At 43.0% G+C, this 19,656-nt stretch overlaps 1 protein-coding gene across 2 annotated transcripts in view; it reads left to right on the forward strand.

Moving 5' to 3' along the window:
* Window positions 1–14,515, forward strand: part of NDEL1 (nudE neurodevelopment protein 1 like 1) — a 45,661-nt gene extending 31,146 nt beyond the window's left edge. The window contains exons 7-10 of one of the 2 annotated variants that reach the window (XM_080678794.1): window positions 1,276–1,367; window positions 5,816–5,967; window positions 9,686–9,720; window positions 13,261–14,515. In XM_080678794.1, coding sequence (XP_080534920.1) covers window positions 1,276–1,367; window positions 5,816–5,967; window positions 9,686–9,720; window positions 13,261–13,268 — 287 coding nt within the window. In that variant the 3' untranslated portion in view covers window positions 13,269–14,515. The remainder of the gene's footprint in view (window positions 1–1,275; window positions 1,368–5,815; window positions 5,968–9,685; window positions 9,721–13,260) is intronic. The other variant, XM_080678793.1, reaches the window with a different exon arrangement.
* The last annotated feature ends 5,141 nt before the right edge of the window (window positions 14,516–19,656 follow it).

Consider the following 19,656-nt stretch of genomic DNA (forward strand, 5'->3'; position numbering starts at 1 on the left):
ATTTTTAATAAGAGTCTTAGAATTTTTTTTAAGTTGTCAAGTTGATTTTACAGTTAGTCTTGAAGAGTAAATATGTAAGAATAGCCAAAAGCCCAGCCAGCATGGCTCAGTAGTTGAGCCTGGACCTATGAGCCCAGAGGTCATGGTTCGATTCCCAGTTGGAGCATATGTCTGGGTTGCGGGCTCAGTCCCCAGTGTGGGGCATGCAGGAGGCAGTTGATCGATGATTCTCTCTCATCATTGATGTTTCTATCACTCCCTTTCCCTTCCTCTCTGAAATCAATAAAAATATATTAAAAAAAAAAAAGAATAGCCAAGAAAAGTTTGAAATAGGTTACTAACAAAGAGAGGCTTTGACCTTCAAGATACCAAAATTTATTTTAATACTATAATAACTAAAGCAGCATTAGTGGACTAATAATTTAATGGAGCTTGAAATATATAGGGCATTCAGTATATGGTTTTAGTATTATTTCAAGTGCTAAAACTATCTTAGTACTTGTTCACTAATTGGCTATCCATTTGGAGGGAAAAATGTAAATTTTTGATGAGTTAAATGATCTAAGTGCAAAAAAATTTTTAGGAAACCATTAGGAGAAAATATGGGGAACATTTTTTATAATATTGAGGTGAGGGAGCCAAAGGCTTCCTCCTCAAAATACAAAGCTTAAAAGATAAATGTCACTCTGAGAAATACGACATATAAGAGAAAGGGTGAATATCTATAATTATTGTTCCCTTGCAAATTGATTAAAGGAAAGACAACCCAGTAGGAAAAAAATGCAAAGGATAGGCAGATAATTTCTGGAAGAGATTCAAATGACTAGTTATTAAGGAAATAAAAATTAAAATGACTATCAAATTGGCATAAAAAGATGTCTAATATTATTGACAACACCACCGTACAAATTGCTGACAGTGACATAATCTTTTTAGTGAGCATTTTGGCAGTCAGTATCTGTTAAGGTGAAAGAAATGAGCATAGCATATCCTCTGACCCAGCAGTTCTATTTTTAGGAATCTCTTCTTCTTCAGAAATACTCATCTGGATGTTTTAAGGATATATGTCCTTTTAGCATTATTTGTAATGATGTAAAATTGGATGTAATCTAAATACTCATTAGTTGTAGAACTGTTAAACATATTTATGGAATATCCACTTTATCTGTAGTTTGGAATATTATATTGATTTTTTTACATTGAATGTATACTGTTTTGCAATAACAACAAAACCCAAATTGCATGTGTAATTACTTATGTTTTATTTTTCTGTAGCTATACCAAACGGTTTTGGTACCAGTCCACTGACTCCTTCAGCTAGGATATCAGCACTAAATATTGTGGGGGATCTCTTACGGAAAGTAGGGGTAAGCATTCAATTATTTATCACTAGGTGTTTCAATTGCAAAGGTATTATTTCTGAATTTGAAGTCAGGGAAGAAAAAAGGACATCTTCCTGTGGTAAAGGCTGTAATTAAGCTGAGAAGCAAAAGCATCCAGTGATCAGTTGAGGCTATTCCAGATAATTACCTCCAGGGCTTGGGCTTGCTGGTGTCTCTGCAAAAGGCCCAGCGTGCTGACCTCCTAAGTTTCCACTGAGAATTCTGTGTGTTCCCCATGCCTGTTTCTAAGAGACCACAAGTCCTCCATTTTTTTCTAAAATACTTCCTGCTGTATGTCCTTTTTTTTAAAAAAGCTTTTTAAAAATTGATTTTTAGAGAGATAGGAAGGGGAAACATCAGTGTGAGAGCGAAACATTGATCGGCTGCCTCCTGCATGCCCCACACTGGGGATCGAGCCCGCAACCCTGGCATGTGCCCTGATGGGGAATTGAACTGTGACCTCCTGGTTCATAGGTCGATGCTCAACCACTGAGTCATACAGGCCAGGTGCTTATTCAGTATTTTACTCTTGTATAATACTCTTTGACCTTATCAAGAGAGTAGTATTCTGTTTTTTAGCACTCTCTCTTTTTTTTTTTTAATATATTTTATTGATTTTTTACAGAGAGGAAGGGAGAGGGATAGAGAGCTAGAAACATCGATGAGAGAGAAACATCGATCAGCTGCCTCCTGCACACCCCCCACTGGGGATGTGCCCGCAACCAAGGTACATGCCCTTGACCGGAATCGAACCCGGGACCCTTCAGTCTGCAGGCCGACGCTCTATCCACTGAGCCAAACCGGTTTTGGCAGCACTCTCTTGCTTTAACTTTGTTCCTATTCATATGTGATCCCACAGATGGTTTACTCTGTTACTGTTGAGCATGGTGTTTTGGCCATGGAGGAGACCTGCAGTCTAGATCAGTCAAGAAATGGGACTTATCCTTTCCTTCATCCAGATCACTGGAAACAATAATATAATTGTGTGGATTTAAGCTTTTCTTATTTCCCTCAGTGACTTTAACCTCTCTTTTCAGTAATCTACCCCTGAAACTTCCCACTATATACCACTCCTTTACTTATTTTTTGTGTGTAAGACACTTTCTGAAAAAAGTAGAAGTTGCATTATACTTTCTTTGAAGAAGAAATGGGAGGCCAAGATACAGGGTCCTATGTTTACCTTTTCTAGCTTATGGAATTATTTTAACCATCAGATTCACTCTAAACTGCAATTTAAAGTTACTGTAAATAGTAATGTGCACAAGTCATTCATACGGTATGTAGTTTTTCCTTCTAAGATAACCATTTTTATCCAATTTGTTGTAAGAGTTATGTTATTTACCTCTTTAACTTGTGAAAATAGTTTTTTCTGTATCTTGACTAACCAATTTTAAGCAAAAAGATGAGGACTTTAACTCACATTCTCGCAATTTTTATTTTTTGCTTGAGTGTTTTTTTTTTTTGGTAATTTTAAATATAAAACCTCTATTTCTGAATTTATTAGATTATATTGCAACTCCTTATTCTGTGTGTGTGTGCGTGTGCGTGTGTGTGTGTGTGTGTGTGTGTGTGTGTGTGTCTTTGTACCTTCTTTTACTCTCTATTGGTTAGTTCTGAAGATTGAAAATTAAGTCAATAGCATCTATAGTATCATGCCCATGTGTGCTACTGTATAATCATAGAGGACAGCTGGCTCTTGGGTCATTTTATTCATATTGTTCAACAGATGGTTCAAACATTTTGTTCTTTATCACTTACTCAGAATCATATCAGATTTTTTGTATTGTATGAGAGCTGACTTGTATGCCTTTTTCTTTTTTCCTAGTCTTTCTAATTACCCTTTATTTTTGTTGATAGAAAAAAATGCACTCTTTGCAATATCTCATACCTCCCAGCTTCTTACCCTCACTCTTTGCTGAAAGCTCTGATATGCTTATAGGGCTGCTGCACCACCGTCGTCCTTGAATTTCTCTTCATTATATACTCTTGGATCAGCACTATTTCTGGACCCTAAGTTGTCATCTTTCTTTGTTCTTGTTTATTTTGTTTTAGTACCAAAGTAAATTATTCAGAAATGGTGCATTAAAGTTGAACTTGGAGTCCTTGCATGGTTTACCTGTTTACCTGTCTTCCAAGATGTCATAAAACTTTGGTCTGCTTATCCACCAGCTTCTGGCATGCTTGTATGAATATTTCGTTTTCTGCTTCTTTGCGCTCCTTTGTCTACTGACTAGAACTACTTGGAAGCCACATCCCCACTCTTGCATCCTCTTCCACTGAGAAATCAAGGCCATCTGATTTGAAGTTTTGTTTTCTTCTCTTCTTTTATTATTCTGTTACCTCTGTTTGTAGCTCTTCTTCCTTTTTATTTCAGTGGTAGAAGTATTGTATTCGTGCTCCTGGCTAATTTTGTCCCTCTATGCTTTGGATCCCATTCCTTCTAGCCTTGTCATCTTTATGTCTTCTGTATCTTCACCTTTTTACTCTATATATGTTAATATGTATGTATAATATTTATATATTAGATATTATATACATTTTTAAATCTTAGAAAGCAAAAATAAAAGCAACTTTTCTTTCTTTTTACCCTATATCTCTCTTTAGCCATTATTCTAATTCTTCCTTTACAGCCAAGCTTTTTGAAAGCATGTCTCCATTTATTGTTAGAATTTTTTATTTGCTTTGTTTTTTGTTAATCCTCACCTGCGGATATTTTTTTCCATTGACTTTTAGAGAGAATGGAAGGGAGGGGGGGAGAGAGAGAGAGAGAGAGGGAAACAAGATGAGAGAGACACATCGATTGGTTGTCTCCTGCACGCTGACCTTGGGTGGGGATTGAGCTTACAACCAAGGTATGTGCCCTTGCCTGGAATTGAACCCGTGGCCCTTTAGTCCGAGAACCAGTGCTCTAACCATGAGCAAAACTGGCTGGGGCTTTTGTTAGCCTTTTTGGCTGTATACACACTTCCCCAGATGTCCTTGTCTTGGCTCTGTCCCTGCTCACTCCACTATAATTGGAATGCCTTCTTTCCTCTGCTCCTCTGATGCAGTGTCATGTCTGCTTCCTATCTTCCTGCCCATTCCTTTGTTGATTTTATTTAGAGCTCTGTCCTTAATTTCCTGATCTTATTCACAACTATGATTTGTCTACTTCCTGGTGTATATATCTTCTAAATCTTGGTATCTAAGCCACTTTATTCACTTGAGTGCCAGACCCCAGTACTTGCACTTGGATGTCTCCGTGACGTCTCAGATACAACTTATGCCCTCTATATGATAGGTGCTTAGCACATATTTGAAGGAATGGATGAGTGTCTTGAACATAGGAGCTTAGTGGCTCTCAGTTTTTAGTGTGTATGTGTACATTTAACAAGTTGCTGAAATAATGCTTATGTACAGCTTACCCTACAAGGTCACTACCTCTCTTCTGTTTTTTCTTATTTTATAGGTCATTGTACTTTTGTTATAGGAAAGGAGAAGAGAACACATTTGTTTTCGTTTCTGTTTCTTAACAGCTTGTATTAAATTATGGGGGGAGGATTTTTAGAGTGCATATGTTATCCGTGGATTTAATTTACTTATGCATTCCTAGTCCCTTAGTATTATGGATAATAGGAATGGACTGCTTTTTGCCCTTCTCCTTTTTTTTTTTTTTTTGTCAGGGAGAGGGGTTTGAGTTGGTCAGAGTGTTTATGGGGAAGGGGGCGTTGGTGATATCTGTGTGTGATGGAAATAGATGAGGAAGTCCTGTTCTCTTCATGTCATCTGTTTGTAGAGCCTGGCAGGTGCCAGGTGCCAAGAAAGGCACCCAATTTAGAGGTAAATGCTCTAAAGGTCTGGTGTCATTTTCAGGTGAATTATTTCATTACAGACAAAGGGTATCAGACATTTAACTGTGTTCTAAGAAGTAGAATAGTTTTTAACGTCATGTGAAGTGTTGTAAATGCTCTTATCCATTTTAGTGCATTAGAAATAACTAAACTGAAATGCTGTAGAAATAATTGGCTGCTTTAAAAATTCTCAAGTGCTATTTTTGCATTCTTTATGCATTTGCTCCCAAAACAGCCCTCCTCCATACTCATCCACCTCTAACTAGCCAACTAACAAAACTCAGAAAGACATAATGGATGGGGTCAAGAGACCTGGGGTCTGTCTTGGGCTGCTTGTGCCACATTTTCTTATGTGAGTGAGGATATTTGTATCCCTCAGTAACACTGAGAGGAATTAAGTAAAATGTTCTGAGCTCATTAGAAAGGGAGTCAGCATGAACATTTCCTTTGTCTGCTAGAAAGGTGATAGATTGTGGCTTAAGTAGCCATCAGTATCAACTGAGAGAGTAAAGTTTGAGTCTCAAAATAGAAATGGTTTGAAATGCAGATTTTTATGTGCAGCTACTGTTTTGACAACCAAATCATTCCTTCTTTCTTTTGTAGGCTTTAGAATCCAAATTAGCAGCTTGCAGAAATTTTGCAAAGGACCAAGCATCACGAAAATCCTATATTTCAGGGAATGTTAACTGCGGGGTGATGAATAGCAACGGCACAAAGTTCTCTAGATCAGGGCATACGTCTTTCTTCGACAAAGGGTAAGTTTTGGAAGTTTTAAATAATTTCTAGTATTAAAGTTACATGTTATTAAGTGAGCTTACTCAAGCTTTGAAAAGATAAACTCAGTTTGATAAATCTACCTGAAGCCTGTTACCATTCATATCTCATGGGACATGAAATCTGTTGCTGTCTTCTGTCCCCATGGAGTCTGTTGCCTTGGGAACCCTGGCTCTGAAGCGTCTGTCCTGGAAGCAGACTCTTGGAAGGCAGCAGTGCTAGGCTCTGCCCGTGATATAGTCCTTGTTCTCAAGGCACTTACAGGCTCGTAGACTTTTCTGGCAAGTACAGAATGGGGCAAAAGTAGGTTTACGGTTGTTTGGGCAATAATAATACAAGAACAAACTGTGTTTTGCATATTCACAACTGTAAACCTACTTTTGCACATCCCCCAACACCGCGTTTGTTAAGGGTAGAAGAGAACACTAGTTATGTATTATGCAAACACTGCAACAAACGTTCTGCTTGAAGATTTTAGAAAAATATAAAACCACTGGATCAAATATAGTTTAGGAGATACAAATTTTGTATGATGTGAAGATGGTTTTTGGGGAATTGAGAATTTAAAAAAATTGTGTTAGGATTGAAGCCATGATACATCCTTTTTTTATTTTTTATTGATTTCAGAGAGGAAGGGAGAGGGAGAGGGAGAGAGAGATAGAAACATCAATGATGAGAGAGAATTATTGATTGGCTGCCTCCTGCATGCCCCCCACTATGGATCGAGCCCGCAACTGGGCATGTGCCCTTGATTGGAATCAAACTGGGACCCTTTAATATGCAAGCCGACGCTCTATCCACTGAGCCAAACCAGCTAGGGCATGATATATCTTTAATGCAAAAAAATTTCAATTGGTGCAGAAGTACACAAAATAAAAAGTAAATGTTTTTTGTTTTCACACTATTTTTACATCCTTACAGTTATTTCTAGGCATGTAAAATCATATTTTATGTATCTTCTATAAGCTTTTAAGATTTATGGGATTATACTTCAAATATTCTTCAACATGCCTATCATGATTTATATTGCCAGTATCTTTTCATGTCAGTACATACTGTTCTACCTCAATTTAAAAAAATAAAACATTGTATGGTTATACTCTTTTATGCGTGTGCCTTAATTTAGGGAACTAGTTAAATAGTTAAGACCTGTGGTCTGGGGATGCTGACCATGTTACCCAAGGTAGCTGTTATTAGAACAACAAGTGAGGCAGCGCCATCCCTTGGCAGCTGTCTCTGTTTTGATTTGTAGAGGCTGCTCATTCTTGTTCTGTGAAAGTAACACAGATACAACTCTAGAAATTTTCACAATTTCTCAAAGGAGCTTGCATGTTCTGCTTTCCTATGTAACTGTGGCATTTTTCTGGAGGGCCTGATTTGGTACACAGTCCACTCTAACTTCCTGCTGTCCACCCTGTGGAGCGGAGTGCTCTGGTTTCTCTCTCTTCCTTTAGAGATTCTACCTTGAAGTATACATATTTCGTTAAGGAGAACATTCTAAAATATCAATATATAAATCAGAACTTTATTTTAACCATTGGGATTCCTCAGGGGGAGTAAGTATAAAATTAATATTCCTCAGGTTTAGGAGTTTCAGGCAACCTTGAGGAATGCTCATTTTTATACAATAACTAGATTTTTATACAAATTTTGTGCCTGGGGGTGGGTTGGGGGTGTGTGTGTCTCTCAGCCTGGCCTGCACCCTCTCGCAATTCGGGACTGCTGGCTCCTAACCGCTGGCCTGCCTGCCTGTCTGATCACCCCTAGCCACTCTGCCTTCCTGCCTCATCGCCTCTAACCACTCGCCTGTCTGCCTTATCGCCCCTAACCACTCTGCCTGCCTGCCTGATCGCCCCTAACCACTCTCCTGCCTGCCTGATCTCCCCTAACCACTCGCCTGCCTGCCTGATCGCCTCTAACCACTCTGCCTGCCTGCCTGACTGCCTCTAACCCTCTCTGCTTTGGCCCCTGCTGCCGCAGCTTCGTGCAGAAGGACATCCGGAAGGTCATTTGGCTGTCTGGTCTAATTAGCATATTATGCTTTTATTACTATAGATGATTAGTGGAATAAATAGGTATTTGACATTAAGTTGCCATTTATCCCAAATAATACAGGGAAAGTTTAGGGGTGCCTAATTATTTTTTTCTGTAACCTGTAATTACCTCCAGTAGAGTAGTTATTAGTCTCTACCTGGAATCATGTTTCTTGCCTTGGGCACCTTATGATGTGAGAATAGGTATTGGCCAGAAATGGGTTGGTTGGACAGATAGCTTTGCATGTAGAAAGTCCTTAGAATAGTCATGATGAAGGAGGAATAACAGTTCAGGCTCACTGCTCCGGTCTTTGTTAGAGACTGGCTTTCACTTGACCCCTGATGCAGAACACCCGGGCTGTGATTGCCCAGAGGTGAACCCATTCTTAGGTAGATGCGGAGGATTCAGGTAACCTGGAACCAGGAGTGGGCCTTGGGCACTGTATGGAGCCCCGCCTCCCACCCTCTGAGAAGCATCTTAGATGCTGTGCAGGCTTTATTCCTGCACTGCACCTGGAAATGTACTTCCTGGTAGAAAGTTGCAGATGATACTTAGTTTTGGTTTAAATAGTACACATTTTTAACTATTGTTTCTATTAAGAATTCAGTATGCTTTTGTGGGTGGTCTTCCCTCAAGTGTTTGGTTTATGTGATAAATAGATTGCTTATACACACTCAAATATTAACCTGTTGCTTGAGTTGCATTTGTCTAGTTGCCGTATTCCTATAACTCTTTTGTGGGGTTTTGCTGTGTTCTTACTTCCTTGCTGCTTTACTTTGATTCTGGCTTCCTTCTGACCCACCTGACTTTTTACCTCTGGCCTTCCTTCCTGCAGACCTATTGGCTAGATAAAAACCAGGATGGTATATACCAGCTGCGCGAGGAATGGGGGAAGTATCCTAACTCTCTGCTCCATGATTAAATGTCAGGTTAAAAGAAGAAATGCCAGTTCTTACAGACTGCAGCTTGTAGTGCAGTGTGAGAAAGGCTCTTCATTTTGAAGTCTGGGCTCTAGAATGTGCCAGCTCTACCTCTCGCTCCTGAGCAGTGTGTCTGGAACACTGGCACTAGTTTGACCGTCACTCCTAGGGTCCTGGAGAAGCATTGTTTGGGGAGATTAATCACAGTCAGTTTGTGTGTGTGTGTGTGTGTGCATGTATGTGAACATATGTATACACTCTGCCCTCTCACCTCTCAAAATCTTCAGGCGCAGTGAGGCCTTACTACATAAAACACTATGCCTTCCTATTACATTTACTTACAGGACTTGAAAATATTCTGTAAGTTCTGGTTATTTGAGGGCTTCTTGGAATCAGGATTTTTATCTAGTCTGTGTTTACCTCTGCAAGTTCCTAAAATATGGCTCGCTGGACCTACTTCCCAGGTGTTGCTCTGCTTCTTCCAACCACTAGGACCCCTTAATATCATTTATCTGAAAAGATACAAATTCTTGTGTTAGTATAGTCATCTAAATTCTCTCAAAAATATTCTTTTTTTCTTCATACCATTTATTTAGTTTCCTATGTATCATGTACCTTAATTTTGCAAGCCAGTCAGATTTCTTTTGGGCTATGTGTAGGTAGGTGGGCATACACTAATTTTAGGGCATGGTATGAAAATAGTATTTGCATTGCTGTTTAATGTTTTTTTCCTTTTTTTTATTAGGCAAGAAAAAGTCATATTTCCCACGTTGTTCATGGGTAACTGAATTTGTTTGCTGTGCTATTTTTTATTCTTTTTCAATCATGGTGTGTGGTGGGAGACCCATTAACAAACTGGTTTCACTAACTGCATGGGGATGACTCTGCTTTAACCAACTTACAGCCCATAAGTGAGCCTTCAAGTTCCTGTTTGACTCGACTGTATAGCATTATTGGTTCAGCTGTGCAAAACCAAACTGATGAGTTGTAGTGGTGCTGGGGCAGTTGTGAATAGCAGGCACTCTATGTGTGGTCAGGTGCTGTAGAGATGATGCAGGACTCTGGAGTGGGGGCCAAGGCTAACTGGCAGGCCCTGGGACCATATTTGAATGTCTTTGTGGGACTGGGGTTCTTCCTGTTACCCATTGTGTCTTGTTTTTTCAAAGCAGGCACTAATGATTACAGAGCGTTGCTGGGGGGACTCTCCCCTCGTGCTCATTCTTGTTTCCCAGAGTACATTGGAATGATGGATGGAGACGTGTATAAGATCTGCCTTTCTTCTCAGTTTTCAGTTTGTAGAGCCTGGGGCAAGGTCTCGAGCTGGCTGAGCTGTGCTGGCTCCCATGGACCATCGAACTAGGAAGATGGGTCTGGAGTGTGTCTGTTGCCTCCTGCGTGAGCGCTGGCCCACTCTCAGGCTTTTCTCTACTGCCCTCTCAGGTGTCCTCCACCGTGCTGCTTTGATGGATTTAGTGTCCATACTTCATCACTGTTGTGTTCTATTTATTGTCGTCCTGACTAGCTTATAAAGGTGCCCTTTTCATTTCTGTTGCCATTTTACAACTCACCTTAGTTTCTTTTCTCAGTTGGAGTCTCTATTTTTCAGACCCTTTAACTAGATTTTGGTGGTAAGGCCATGAAATTTCATAGCTTCTGTAACCTTTTTCACATAGATGATTCCCAATATCTGTGTCTCCACCCCTGCCTGCTCTCTTTCATTTCTTTGGTGTCCACTGGGACATTTCCTTTCAGCTCTTTTGCTGCTTCCTGAAACCAAATGTGAATATGGAGGTTTCTTTCCCATTTCACAGCTTTGCAGTTCCTGAAGGTGCCTCACCAGACACAATCCTACCTCTAGGGTCAGCTTCTCTCCCACTGGTCTTCTGCTTCCCACTTCTTGGCTCAGGAAAGAAGTGCTAAGTGAGGCCCTAGCAGATTGTTATTCTTTCTTTATTCTGTCCAACTTGCAAATCAGAATTTCCATTCCCATTCATACTGAGAACGACTTGCCTAGTTTCTTGTTGTCCCTTTGTATTCTGATCGCACTGCTTATTTTTCCCATTAGAGCTGAGTTGGGTTGGGAGCACCAAAGTGGTTGCTCACTGATGGCTGTCAGTTCTCCTCTGGCCAGGAGGATGCTGAGAAGGGAGAATGGCCTGGACATCTGGAGGCAAGTTATGAGCCTTGCTTCCCCATTGATGGGCTCATAGGTGAACTCAGGTGAATGGCTGGACCTTCTCCTGCTTTGGTTTTTTGAGCAATACAACAATGGGGATGAACTTTGTTCTTTAAAGATCTGTTTAATTTGAAAATGCCAAATCTCAGTCCTAAGCCTGCACGTGGAGCCATCCTTATGGTCGCTGCTTTTGCACACCCCTGTGGAACAGGTTCCAGGTTCTTCCTGGCACCCACAGTGCTCCCTTTCTGCTGAGTTTTGGGGCTGTCTGTAGTACAGCCTGCAGAATGTGGTGTTCACTTACTTAAAGCTGAGGTTTGTGAGTCCTGCCTGATTCTTCTTGGGCTTTGAGGAGAAGCGGGCATTGGTGGCTCTGGGACTAGTCAGACAAATAACAGCTGGGCTTATTATGTGAGGGCTACAGTGGCATATAGGATGGGGCCCCTGCCCCCAGAGGAGGCACAGGCAGATAGCCTTGGGAGAGTAGGAGGGATGATTTCAAGTTTTCACATACGACCGAGGCTCAAATATCAGGCCTCCCCTAGCCCTAAACAGAACACAGGGATCCTGGGTATGCATCTCTGAAGTAGGAAAAAGTACAGCTGGGAGAAATGACACGTAGAGCCCTGTGGCTCTGTGTGGGTAGCTTGACTTCAAACTCGAAATCTGGACTCTGAGGTTATTTCTTCAGGCATTAACTGTTTCTTCAGAGTAGCGAGGCGTCATTTGTCAAGTCTCTTTGCATGCCTGTTTCTGAGATTACACTCACCTCTTCAGTGTATGTAGCACTTACCTTTTTGGGGAATGTGTGTGCATTTTTGTAAGAATGAGTCTATACTCAACTCCCTAGACGCCTCTGATGTGTGGATGGCGGGGGCAGTGGTGGTGAGTGTGGCCTTTCGCAATTCGCTGTATTTCCCAAATTGCTAGTGGGACACTTTCCTAGGAAGTTTTCCAGGATGGAGAGGCTGAAGTGGCTTTCTGGCCTTGCACTCACCCCTCACTGCTTCCTGCGGCTGTGCTGCCAGATGGGTGGGGCTGAGGTGGGCGCTCTGCATCCCTGGGCTCAGGTGTGCGGCCCTCCTTGTACACTCCTGTGCTGGGCTGGTTGCTCATGAGTCTGCAGAGAAGCCTCCCCAGCTGGCTTTACTTGCTTAACAATGTAAAAAAGTTACTTTTCCCTCTCCATTAAGATATTCATGTGTATTTCAGGAGATTTGGAAAACAATAAAAAAGTATAAAGTAGTAAATGAAATTTACCCATAACCCAGAGGGAAGAAAAGTAATTATTGTTAAGTTTTCTTTCTACAATATATATGATTTTACGTACATATGTGTGTGTGTGTGTGTTTGTATGGATGTATGTATGTGAGAGCATCTCCACACATTCTAGAATTAGCCACACAGATAGTAATGCCTATCTATATAAGGGGCTATAGTCTAGAATCTAGAATATATACTACTTACACTTTTTTTTCCCCTCACATCATTGAACATATGCAGTTTGGTAACCCTTTTCTACTCACCATTAATTACATTCTGAATATTTTCCCATGCTATTAAAGAACTGTGGAAATGGATTTAAAAATATTTTTATTGATTTCAGAGAGGAAGGGACAGAGAGAGAGAGAGTGAAACATCAATGGTAAGAGAGAATCATTGATCAGCTGCTTCCTGCGTGCCCCACACTGTGGATCAAACCCACAACCTGGGCAGTGCCCTGACTGGGAATCAAACCATGATCTCCTGGTTCATAGGTTGACACTCATCCACTGAGTCATGCCGGTCGAGCATGGGGAAATGGATTTTTAATGGTAGTATACTATTTTATCATTTAGTTGTACCATTTAGCTATTGGTAGACTTTTAGATCTGCTTATGGGAAAAAAAATCAGGGTTGTGGCTGCAGTGGCTGCTGTGATGAAGCTGCCCGTAGTCTCATTACGGTAGGACCACTGAGTTCTCAAGTCTAACCAACTGATGCTCGAGGCAGCCACTCCTCCCTAGGCTGTCGGGATTCTGCTATGGGCCGGGAAGAGGGATAGTTTTAGAGAGCAAATGAATTTCTTGCTGTGTGTCAAGTGGTTTTAAATGACAGTCTCTCTTTCTTTTCCTTTTCCCTTCTCTGCTCCGTCACCCCCACAGGGCAGTAAACGGCTTTGACCCAGCTCCTCCTCCTCCTGGTCTGGGCTCCTCACGCCCCTCGTCGGCACCAGGTATGCTGCCTCTCAGTGTGTGAGTGCCCAGCTTCCAAATGGGGGCTCCTGCCCTCCTCCAACAACCCAGGACACCCACGCCTCACCCTTCGGTGCCTGGGCCCAGCCCATGGCTCTGTCTGCCTCCCCAGGGCTGGCAGAGAGAGGGCAGGCTGCATGCAGTGGTGGCTGCTGGGCCCTGCCCAGCCCCAGGACTGCGCGATATCAATACTGGCTATTTTCTCTTCTCGCCGTAGTGCCGTTGGTTTCACATGATTGCACTTTTGTGGGTCACAAAGTGATACATACATGTATTACTTGGTCACTGGATGCAGAAGTACCCATTCATCACACCTGCCTCATAGCCCCACCCTGCTGTACTGATAGGATTTAGTTGTATTAGGACATTGCAAATCTTTTAGACATTCTCTCGCAAATCAGGTCAACGTGTGCCCTCCTGAGCTCCCACCCAAGCACCTTTGTGCTCATGATCATGTGTTGTCCCCAGCTCCACCCCACACAGCCTGGGCCTGTTGCTGGCAGACAGTTAGGAAGGTCACTCACTTAGGGAACATAGTCTCATTACCCTAGGACCACTGAGTTCTCAAGTCTCATTACTGCACCTTCTGATTTTACTTCAGCAGTGAGCATTCCATAGGCCTCCCAGAGCAGGAGCCTATGGGGCCTGGGACAAACAGAGCTGGGCCTCTGTGCCGTCTTCTCCTCCGTGTGTCTCAGACGAGGGGTGGAGGTGGTGGCAACCTTCTTGCCAGCTTTCTGGTCCTTCAGTTAAATGACAGCTTCACAGCTTTTTTGTTTTGTCTTCTGCGGGCCTCTCCAGTGGTGTTAGGAAGGACTGAGTGGCCTGATTCCGGGGACTGGCTGGTGCCAGCTCCTGGGGGGCAGACTGACCCCAGTGGTTGTTCCTGTGCATCCTTTGATTACTCTCATGCTGCATTTACTGTTTACATTTGTTTTTTTGTACATAGGTTTGTAAACATTATTGCCCAAGATATTTGTATATAACTTGGGCTTTGTAGCTTTTATTTATTCAGAACTCATACGGCATGTTAATGACTTATGATGGTGTCCTACTCTGGGCAACTGTATAGAATCATCATGTGGTTAAAAAAAAAAAAAGAGAAAGTACTTCCCCTCCAAAAAATCTTTTAATGTGGAAACAATAAATTTCACACAAAAAAGTATCAAGGTTGCTTTTATTGGGTTCCCACCATCCTGTGAGAGAAGAGCTGGAGTTACAAAGCCAGTTTCAGATGTCGCTTCTGTTCCGACATGGGACATGTGGGTGGACACCAGCTTGGAGTGGGCAAAGGCAGTTCAGGCAGTCTGGAGAAGTCTGATGCACAAGCAGGTGTGCTCAGGCCGATCCTCGAAGCTGAGTCTCCGGTGGGCAGCCTGAGTTGGCCCAGCGCCTCATGCAAACTGGGAGGGCGGACCTGGACTTTGAGGGAGGCCACTCGCTAGGTCACAGGATAACCACGATGGAGCCAGGAGCTGGTCCTTCCTTTGCTGTGCTGCCTGTCATGATGTGTGTGGTGTCCTGGGAGTAGAGGTTACTCGGGTCTGGGCTTTTCTCCTTATCCTTCAGGTTGATGTTGGCAAGTGAGAGGAGGTGCCAGATGTTTGCAAGACATAGGTGAGTGGACTTAAGAAATGTACAGACATAGGAGTCAGTACGAATGTATCATGTTCTGAACGTTGCTTATAACAAAGAGCAAAACTAGGATGGTGTGTAGTTTTAAAACGAAGAAAGTGAAAAGTAAGTGAATCAAGTTCCTAAGGGAATACTAAACTTTAAGGAGGATACATTAAAAAACTTTCTTCTGTCTGCTAATATGTGGGCAGGAATATCTTTTGTTAGTTCCTGGAGATTTTGCTGTAAGCTGCCTCACCGAGAGATGTTTCCAGGGGTGTGTGTGCTGTGCCCAGTTGTGCTGGTGGAGCAGGCGAACAGAAAACTTCAAGCCTCTTCCTGATGGGCGGCAACTTGCAGCTTCTTTCCCAATCATTGGAGCGATTGGGTTAGATCAAAGGCTGAAACATTTAGCCAGACCTTTGTTTACGCAGGAACCTCAGATCTAACACATAAAAAGAAGAGCTACTCTGGTTAAAGCAGGGATGAGTTCTGGAGCCCTGAGTTGTCATCCTTGGCTCCCCAGTGATTTCCTGGTTCCTTCTTAGCTGAGCACCCCTGGAATCATCCCATTCAGATAGTCTGTCAGTTGTTCAGTCAGATGGTGGCAGGGGAGGCCCTGGCTGCAGAGGCCCAGTGTCATCCCTGGACATCAACTCTGCTTCAGGTCCAGGAGAGCAAGGGCCAGGTCCGTGAAAGGTCAGAAGCACGCTGCTGGCTTATCTCCAGTCCTTTCAAGAGCAGACCCTCATATAGTTTTGTTTTTTTACAGCCACAGCTGCCCTTGGCATATGACCCACGGGAAAGCTGGATGACTCCCCTGGCCTCATTTTCAGCAGTTTGGATGATTTGGTTAAATGCTCAGCTAGAACATTTGCTGCTGGCACGAAAGCCACCACATTCTGTCTGCCCTTCTAGCTAAAGGTTGCCTAGCAGCCCCCTGCCTCTGAGTAGGCTCTCTTCCTGGGGCCGCCCATGCCTAGGTCTGCCCGGCCCTCACTGAAACTTTTAGGAGTGATCCCTCCCCTGAGCTGGATCCACGAGTGGTCTCCCTGCTTGGAGGGGGTGAATCTTCCAGGTGGTGAGTCCTCTTGCCTCCAGATACTGTTCTCTCACCACCTGGTCCCATCCCTCGCTCCTGAAATGCATGAGAGTAGGTGTGAGTGCTCCACTTCCTTTCAACCCAGAGTGGTAGAAACTATACCCAACCAACTCAGCTGAGGTCCAGAAGCCAAAGCCGGGCATATGAGAATTAGCTACAGGCAACCTGAGAGGAGGATGAGCTGGTTTACCTCAGTTTATAGAAGGGAAGGCAGGCCCGGAGTGTTAAGTGACTGGCCTGAGCTCACACAGCTCGTTCATAGCAAAGCCAGGATTGGAAATGAGCTCTGTCTTTTTCTGCCGTGTTCTCCACTTTTCCAGACTTGAGGCCTTGTTGCCCTGACTCTGTCTTGTGCCTCAGGAGATGAGCTGCTTGTGGATGCTTGGAAATGTGTGGGGCAGGCACAGCCTTTGCAGCAGGAGGAATGTGATTCACCCACCCCTCCTCTTCCAATCCTGTACTTGTTGAGTATTGACTGTGCTCCTCTCAGTAGCTGTTGCAGAAGTGCCATTAATATCTCTGAGAGCCAAGGTGGAAATGGTACCTCTGGGGCAGGGCAGGTGTCCTGGGGTGGAGCCTCAGCTTTAGAGAGTATCTTGCTAAAGCCACATCTGTCCTGCCTGGCCAGCACAAACAGCCAGTCTGGCTGCTGGTGGGACTGAGCCCAGAAAGGGGATGGGTCCAAGCAGTCAGTTTTCTCTGTTTGCCTAGATTAGAAGATGCTAGAGGAGCCTTTTCTTACTTCCAACATTTACTTCAAGGATTTTTCTCTCTATTTTGGCCCCAAAGGTTGAAACAAATTGAGAAGTGCTAGCTTGGCCTTCAAAATTTAGTTGTTACTTGTTTCATTCTTAAAAATGGGAGTAGGGGAGGAGGCATCTTTGTAAATCTTCCTATGATTTAAAGCATCTTACCTGAAAACTGGTCCTATGATTACTAAAAATAGAATCTATGGGAACACAGGAGCCTTTTTTTAAATGTTAAGGAAAAACAATAATCTGGAGTAAATATTAGTTTAACAGACTCCCTTGATAAGATAGCACATGTGAAGAGGCAAATGTGAGAACAGCAAAGCGTATAGCGCTGGTTTTGGGGGACCAGGTGGATTTTTGCCATGTGGATTATGGTTTGCAGTTATGTTAGTTGTCTGTCAGCTCTGAAGCCTACACCAAGCGAAACGTGATGCAAACTGAGTAGGAATTTAGCTTGTTTACTTTTGGGGAGTTTGTAATCAGGTGTCAAATTTGATGGCTGCCTATTAGGCTGCCTGTTAAAATGCGGAGGTCCTGCCTGGTTGTGGTTGCTGGTGGAGGCCTGGAGGGTGCCGGGCAAGCAGGCCTGGCACAGCTTGGATAAACAGTCAGATGAGTGTCGTCCAAATGAGCTAGGGCTCTGTTGCTCCCTGTCAGTACATGATGGAACTGGGAAACACTGTTTTTCTGGTTTAAAAAAGGTGATTGTTTTAACTAGGAAAAAATCCCAGCGAATCCCACTGTCATCTAGACTTTAGGGAATACACCTCTACATTTTTGGTGTCACTAAATTACTTTCTGTAAGTCTTGAATCTTACATAAGCTATAAAAGCTCTTTCTACTTTAGGGATAACATCTCATGGTAGTAAGAACAGTAGAGTCAGTCTCAGTAGTGGAAGTGGAAGTGTAAGTGTCTGATGGGGAATGGTCAGGATGACTGTCAGCTGTGCAGGATTCCATAAAGCCATCGGAAAGCTGAGTGTGCAGACGTGCTAGCACATAGGAACGGAAACCACCGATGGGAAACTGACACAAACTAAATGAACATACTAATTACAGCTTTAAAAAATCAAAAGTGAAATTGAAAAGATGCAAACAGTTTACTAATTGAGGCTTCTAGTTTTTTTTTGGTAAAGTTGCCCAAATTCATTTTTTAAAAATTGAAGTAATGAGACTGATTTTCTTTCATTACCTAATTGGCCTGAAGACCTGTGCTAAGTTCTGAGACTTGAGCATGTAGCTCAAAGCAGAGGCTCCCTGGCTGCTGGGTGACCAGGGAGTGCATTTTAAAACGGATTCCCCCAGGCTCCACCCCAGCGACAGCCATGGGAGAAACGCACATTAGTTCACAGAATTTCAAACCAGCAATTACAAGGCACCTTATTTTGTGAACCATTAAGACAAATGTGCCAGTAGAACTGTGCAAATGCTTATCATTTTGACTTTTTATATTTATTGAGAGTTCTTTTAGATTTTAGACAGATTTTCATCATATCACACTTAATTCATATACAAAAAGGAAAATATGAGACATTTCTAAAACTCCACATTGTGACCGACTTTTGACCGAGTTGTCCTTGCCGTTTTCCAAGCAGTATGGTCCTCTGGGTCATGGTGAGCGTTGGTGATGCAGTATTTCTGAAAAGATGTTCTGTTGAAGGGTCCAGAATTTTCTTCAAGGCTGCTGATACCCATTCTGCAGGATCTGATGCTTGGGGTTTCCTGACCTTCCTCTGACCACATCACAGCTGCCACCTACTGGTGGCACTTGTGAGACGCACGAGTTCACATGTGGGAACACGGGTGTCTTAGGGCCTATGCAGTATGGCATTTTGGAGGCAGTGCTCTGCTTGGATGCTCGTCAGACACGAGTTTAATAGATGCCACTTTACATCTTGAATGAAGCTTCATGACATCCAGTCAGTGGGGATGAAGTCCATTATTGGGGGCTACTTTGAAAAAACGAATAGACCTGTGTTGCAATGAGTCAAACATGAAATTCTAGTCTTGGGAAGGGTTGGAGGACATGGTCACACTTTTGTGTGTGGTACACAGGTACTGGAACTATAGTTAACATTGTCTTTGAAAACTGGCATCATGCCCATTACCCTTATTGATAGTTTCGCGTTAAATTTCTGACAATTGTATGAGACACGTCACAAGATTTGCTAGGTTCCTAAATGATATGAGGCTCCACTAGGAAGTGGGCTGCCCCATCTGGTCCTGACAGCTGGCACAGGAAACAGCATTCCATCAGGTGCTCCGAATTTGGTACAGATGTGACTTCCCAATGACTAGAAACCGATTGTGGATGGGGACTCCCTTTGGGTCTCAGTCACAGGCTTCCCTCTCAGACCTGCCTGGGACTTTCTAGATTCCAGCCTATGGCCTGATCCGGCGTGGGTTTTCTAAGGGGGCGAGGATGGGACAGGAAGTGGTGGTTAACAACTTTGAGCTCTTTCTTCCCGCATTTGTTTCAGGAGGCAGGGTCCATGGGTCAGTCCTGCCCAGAGCCACAGGGAGGGCTGCCTGTGAGGACAAGTCACAACTTGGTCTTCAGGCTCACACTTGATCTTAGCGGAGGTTTCCAGGGGTGGAGAAATCGGTGACAGGAAGGGTCATGTCAGTTACACCCTCAAGCCAGTCAGTCTAGGAATATAGGTGTGCTATTTCTACCGAAGCAGTTTAAAATAATTCCCTGGAGTGGATGCATTAAAAAAGGAAGCCTAGGATGTGGCAAGGGCAGACAGCATGTTAGCTTGAAGAGCTGCATGTTAAAATCCCATCTCATCTCAACTAAAAGACAGGCTTTCCCAAGTTTTGTCTGATTCGTTCCTC

The sequence above is a fragment of the Plecotus auritus genome (genome assembly GCF_963455305.1).
Source record: "Plecotus auritus genome assembly, chromosome: 7".
Lineage (NCBI taxonomy): Eukaryota > Metazoa > Chordata > Mammalia > Chiroptera > Vespertilionidae > Plecotus > Plecotus auritus.